Here is a 6,284-nt window from a genome sequence, read left to right as displayed (position 1 = left end):
CGAAAGCACGCATGCACGCGGCCACCCATTCGAAAGGTCCTCTCGCATTGCGATACGAAAGGAGTCACGACTGTTCCCGAAGATCCACATTATATTATTAAACAACCAGTACATCCAGGGGATACAAACTAAAACAACCATACAGAAATTGCCACGAAGAAGATGGATCCCTACGGAGCAAAACAAGGCAAGAAAGAGTACAAGGTAACTAAGTCCTACCGTGACATGGGTATATCACGGAGTCACCAAGTACGTCATCCCAGTGACCGCCTTCACCTCCTACAGGTCCCGGCAGGGGGCCACACATGAGACGGCGTATGCGCGTCATCTGCGGCCTGCCGTTGCGGAGGCCGATACAGTAGCCGGCTCCCGAGCTGCCGGAGGATGCTGAGGAGTCCGAAGATGTCACCGGCAAATCCCTCTCCCTCGCCTTCCCTGCCTCTTCCTGCTTCGCCACCGGGCCCACTGATGCAGGCTCATTCTCCCTTAGCAGGAGATCCTAGTCGATCTCCTAGTCGTCATCGGAGATATCGATGATCTCAACAGGCATGCCCTCCCTGGCCAAAGGTCAGGTCGAAGCAGCAAACAACCATCTCCCCCTGCAGAGGAGGAAGCTGTTTCACCTCTGACACCTCTACCGACGACCGAAACAGCCCAGCTCCCAAAGTAGCCATCGAGATCATCGATGTCTCCGAGGAGGATGAGGAGGAAGATGATTCCATACTCAAGCTTAACTGCTTGCTCATGGGCTGTGGAGACTCCAACCACGTAACCCCAGCTTTATACCCGAGCCACGCAGCCACATAGGTCCGGAAGAGGAAGCTGGATGAACGTCGTCGTGTCCTCCCATTAAAACTCCTAGGGGAGGGGGTCGTGGCCCTATCTAGTTTCCCTCCAACATGTGGCAGCACTCCATGACGAAATGCCTCGTTTTCTCGCGCGGTTGTCTCGTCACATTAATGACACAAACCCCTTTCGACGCGTGACAGGATCGCGGGCAGAAGACCCAGGCGACTCCTCGCATTATCCAGTCAGAACGCAGTAGTGGCACATCTTGTCCCGCCAGGCGAACTTTTGGGATTCTCCAAACCTACATGAAACCTCTACTCTGGCGACTCCGAAGGACAGAGAAACGCCATCAGGCATCCTTGATACGATACCAGGATGGGGTTCATTTTTCCTCTACATCCTCTCCCCCCTCCGAAACATCAGGGCCCGAGAATGAGGTGGTACTGTTGGGGGGAAAATAAACCAGCCTGAGGATAACGGTCGATGATCACCATCCCGGTCCCTCTGGAGCCTTGATCTCCGAACCCTCTGTTAAAAGCTCTATCTCTGATATCATCAGATCCTTTCACGTTACTCCTTCGCACCTATGAAGCCCTCCCTTGGCTTCACTAGTTCAACCTCCCGAAGCCTTCCAAAACATGGCCTCCCGAAGCCTTGGTCCTCTGAAGTTTCGGCCTCCCTAAGTTCCAGCCCTCCGGGGTCCCGCTTCCCAATGTCTTCACCTCCCTGTTCTATGCCTCCTGAAGCCCCCAACTCGGGATGATCAGGCCACCTTCCTCGCGGCAGCGAGGTGAGTCAGCAGGCCCTGGGAACATCTGCTAAGAGGGGAGCGTCGGTCGTGCTTTTTCTGCACGAAAGTGACCAGCATTAAAAGCCTAGGCTGAATAGACGCCACTCTGACACCTCGGCGTGATGAGGGCTATCCTGACACCCCTGACAGTGCGACGTCGAGCTGCAATTGGCAACCGGCTCACCCCATTCAGGCGGTAGGTACCACGATAATTACCACAGTGGATATTTATCGTCCGATAGGATAGAAGGTAGTCATTCGGGATAAGACTCAGTAATTTGGCTGGATCCCGGATGTTTGTACATTATGATAACTTGTACACCAAGCTATGCATGGGCAGAAAAAGAGGGCTAGATGGACACAGAACACGCATCACAACGAACATGTGATACTCCCCCAGATCGATCCATTTTTCCTACCATCAATACATTCGTGGTGTTCCTTCCTCTTAAACTTGGTCTCTAATCTTGAGTCTCCTCCTTAGAAGAAACTCTCACCGTACTTGCTGGGGCAAGACGAACTCTTGCTCCAATAGGTAATGTATTCCTCCCCGCACATGGATGATAGACATAAGTGACGGGTTAAGAGGTTACCCGTCACTTATGTTTGTCATTCCAGCACATGGGAGACGCTCATAGGTGACAGGTAACGATATGACCTGTCATCGATGACCTTATTTGTGATGGGTCCTTACCCTAATGACTAGTCATCAGTTACAGGTGCGGAACCTGTCACTCATGAAGGTCATTACCCATTACCCATCACCCATGAGCTTTTTTCACGTAGTGGCGCCTCGTAGTGTATCACATATATTTTGTAGTTGACTATGGGGTATTAGGAAGGACTTGAAACCAAAAGTCATGTTAGGGGCGGCTGTAGCAGCGTGTCAGCATTTGGTGCAGGTGGTCAGGAAGTGTTTTACCTAGGATCATGAATGGTGGTCTAGTTTGAGGATCGGCGCGCCTTAGTATTTCATGTTTCCACTTGTGATAAATTTTTATTGTGTTTTCCTTTCTTTTTTTCAACCTATGTACATCTTAGTTACGCAGAGATCGAAAGTGTTCTCAGCGTGGTTGTATTATCTTGATATAATTGTGTGAGTCCAATAAAAACTTTCTTTATCTAAAAAAATGATTTTCCTCAGGGCACTCCAACCTCGACTAGGGATATCACAAGAAGAATGACGAGAAGAACACATGACGGAGAAATGGTATGAAGAGGAATCGGGAAGACGAGAACACTCGATGATGACTTTCCTATCGTATGAATGTATTTGAAACTAACTTGCAGGAAGAGGAAGAGGGGCAGCAAATTCTATTAGAAGATATGGATGTTTCGTATGTTTTTCATGATATACCCTTGTTCCATAGATTGAATGATTTATTGCTAACCCTTTGCTATGTTGATATGCAACTTGTACTCCGAGTATTCGCTTTTTGTCAGCATGATTACTTTTTGTTTGCTTCGGAGATAAAATCGGCACCTAACATGATTATTTCTGGCTGGTGTTATATCTGTCTTACTGATTACGTACACAAATTGACCTTACATCTTTGTTTTATTTGACTTGCGTACTTGAGCTTCAATGGTAAACAACATGGTTTAATAGTTCTTTAGTTGGTACTCTACCTATGTTATAAATAATTTTATTTGGACTCTTCCCGCATTACAAAATTGATTGGAAAGAAGTGGAAGGCATTATCTATTGCTGGCAGAAACCAAACAATGAGTCCTAGATTGATAGATTGATAGATAGATAGATAGATAGATGCCATATACAAATTTATGGCTTATTCGAGAATACAAACATATCATACGTACGCAGGTGAGCTAGTAGCTCTTATTCATGACAAGTATAGCTACTTGGTAAACTCGAGAGCGTAAATGTTGCAGAATATATAGGTTGACCGGAAGGCGCCCGCGAAGCCAGCATCCCTGGCAAGCTTGGCGTACTCCTGCTCCGTCCTGTCCTTCCCACCATTGAAGTTGACAAGCATGATTATATCCATGGTGAAGGAATCCCGTGCAGCTGGTGTCGACTCCGGGGTTTCCGGCAGGATGCTCTGCACGACAATCACCTTCCCCTTGTCCGGGAGAGCTCGGTGGCAGTTCTTCAGGATCTTGATGCAGTCGTCGTCGTTTTGCATATGGAGGATCCACTGCACAAGCATACATGCGCTAATTAATTGATGTTGTATTTTATCGACTTATATCGCGAAGTATTTCATGTTTCCACTTGTGATAATTTTTTATTGTGTTTTTCTTTCTCTTTTTTAAGCTATGTGTATCTTAGTTATGCAGAGATTGAAAGTGTTCTCAGTGTGGTTGTATCATCTTGATGTAATTGTGTAAGTTCAATAAAGACTTTCTTTATTAAAAAAATGATTTTACTTTTTGTTTGCAGCATGATTACTTTTTGTTTGCTTAGGAGATGAAATCGGCACCTAACATGATTATTTGTGACTAGTGTCATATCTGTCTTACTGATTACGTACACAAATTGACCACACATCTTTGTTTTATTTGACTTGCGTACTTGAGCTTCAATGGTAAAAAACATGGTTTAATAGTTCTTTAGTTGGTACTCTGCCTATGTTATAAATGATTTTATTCGGACTCTTCCCGCATTACAAAATTGATTGGAAAGAAGTGGAAGGCATTATCTATTGCTGGCAGAAACCAAACAATGAGTCCTAGATTGATAGATTGATAGATAGATAGATAGATAGATGCCATATACAAATTTATGGCTTATTCGAGAATACAAACATATCATACGTACGCAGGTGAGCTAGTAGCTCTTATTCATGACAAGTATAGCTACTTGGTAAACTCGAGAGCGTAAATGTTGCAGAATATATAGGTTGACCGGAAGGCGCCCGCGAAGCCAGCATCCCTGGCAAGCTTGGCGTACTCCTGCTCCGTCCTGTCCTTCCCACCATTGAAGTTGACAAGCATGATTATATCCATGGTGAAGGAATCCCGTGCAGCTGGTGTCGACTCCGGGGTTTCCGGCAGGATGCTCTGCACGACAATCACCTTCCCCTTGTCCGGGAGAGCTCGGTGGCAGTTCTTCAGGATCTTGATGCAGTCCTCGTCGTTTTGCATATGGAGGATCCACTGCACAAGCATCCAAGCACTAATTAATTGATGTTGTATTTTACCGACTTTATTGCGAAGCCGAGAAAGTGTTAAATGAAGAACCATTTAGTTGGACTAGAACGAAGCATTTCAGACTGCTCAGAAATTGCGAAGAGGAAAACTCTTGTATCAGGAAACATACCTTCATAAAAACTGCATCTCCAGTGGGTATGCTATCAAACCAACTTCCAGCTACATGTTCCACGCCTGTACACGAGATCAAAACTTCAGCACAACACTAGTACCACTCGTAGCCACAATCATTTCAGCAAACATCTGTTCTAACAGAAACTGTTCGCTGGTTTTTTTTTCATAGTCAACTCAAGTACCAAATAAATTAATGATTACCTGGAAGCGATGGAGCTTCAGAGATGACATGGGACATGTCAAAGTTGATGCCCCTGATGTGCTTGTACCGGTTTGCGATCATCGCCAGGGTGGCACCGGTGCCCCCGCCAACGTCGACAAGCACGCCGACGCCGTCGAACACTTGGGGGTGCTCGAGCAGCTTGCTGATAACCAGCATTGACTGCTGTGCCATGGCCTGGTCGAACAGTGTGCTCAGCCGATGGTTCATCCCCATGTACTCGAAGATCGGCGCCCCGTGGGCAATCTCGAATGGCGTCTGCTTGCCGCCGCCAGCCACCGCCGCCGCTATGTGTTGCCTTTATGCATACGTAATACTTCGTCTCAAGCGTTGTTTCAATCACAGTCGTCATATGGAGTTAGATCATATGTACGTACCAGGACGAGAAGGTGTCCCCGTCGACGGCGAATACGGCCAAGGGGCCCAGCGACCCCTTACCTTGGTTCTTGGTGAGCCACCAGCATGCCGGCGCGGGCGTGTACCGCCGAAGCGCCATACCGTCGGGACCTGTCTCAGTCGAGCACCTCACCACGTCGTACGACGCGAGGAACCTGAGCATCCGGTCGATTAAGACAGCCGACTCGGCCTTGTCCGTGGCCTGGACTATTTGAGAGGCTAGCTCGCCGGCGGTAAGCGCGCGGCCGTCAGCTGCGCTGAGTGCGTCGAGGAGGCCGAGCTCGACTGCCGCCTTGACGATCATGGTGACATTGTAGGCGTAGACAAGTGTTTGTGCGTGCAGGCATGTCGCATCCTCGTCGTCGCCGGCATCGCCAGCAGAAGGAATCCTACTAGCGACAAATCCAACTTCACCCATGCCTAACAATCCTGTTCTAGAGGCTATCTTGCTTGTGCGTGCATTCTGTGGTCACCAAGTGCGTGCATATATATAGGGAGGCCCAACCTGGTGATACCCTCAATATTTCAGAAAACCCGGCAACAATATTTTTTTAACCTAGTTCAGCAATTTCTAAAAGCCTGGTAACTATTTCTGAACACAGGCCAATAATTTCTGAAACAATTTTTGAAAACCTAGCAACAATCTTTTAATCTAGTTTAACTATTCCTAAAACCTGTCAACATTTCATAAACCCTTTTAAAACATGAGAACAATTTTTGATTTAGTGCACACAAGATAAGGATTACGGAAATTTTTCAGGAACGTTATTGAACCTTCAATTTTTTTAATAATATTATTTT

At 46.9% G+C, this 6,284-nt stretch overlaps 2 protein-coding genes across 2 annotated transcripts; both read right to left on the bottom strand.

Moving 5' to 3' along the window:
* Window positions 1-3,257: 3,257 nt before the first annotated feature.
* On the bottom strand, window positions 3,258-3,781 carry LOC133899893 (3-aminomethylindole N-methyltransferase-like). Its single transcript, XM_062340927.1, has one exon. The coding sequence runs from the start codon at window positions 3,748-3,750 to the stop codon at window positions 3,439-3,441; it is 312 nt and encodes a 103-aa protein (XP_062196911.1). The 5' UTR covers window positions 3,751-3,781; the 3' UTR covers window positions 3,258-3,438.
* A 472-nt stretch (window positions 3,782-4,253) lies between these two features.
* LOC133899892 (probable inactive methyltransferase Os04g0175900) lies at window positions 4,254-5,940 on the bottom strand. Its single transcript, XM_062340926.1, has 4 exons — window positions 5,465-5,940; window positions 5,069-5,385; window positions 4,863-4,927; window positions 4,254-4,699 (listed from the first exon to the last, which is right to left on the bottom strand). Exons 1-4 carry the CDS (start codon window positions 5,899-5,901, stop codon window positions 4,400-4,402), a joined length of 1,119 nt encoding a protein of 372 aa, XP_062196910.1. The 5' UTR covers window positions 5,902-5,940; the 3' UTR covers window positions 4,254-4,399.
* Between the last annotated feature and the right edge of the window lie 344 nt (window positions 5,941-6,284).

Source organism: Phragmites australis, chromosome 19, assembly GCF_958298935.1.
Source record: "Phragmites australis chromosome 19, lpPhrAust1.1, whole genome shotgun sequence".
Taxonomy (NCBI): domain Eukaryota; kingdom Viridiplantae; phylum Streptophyta; class Magnoliopsida; order Poales; family Poaceae; genus Phragmites; species Phragmites australis.
Note: the sequence above shows the minus strand (reverse complement) of the source record. Positions and strands in the feature narration are given on the sequence as shown.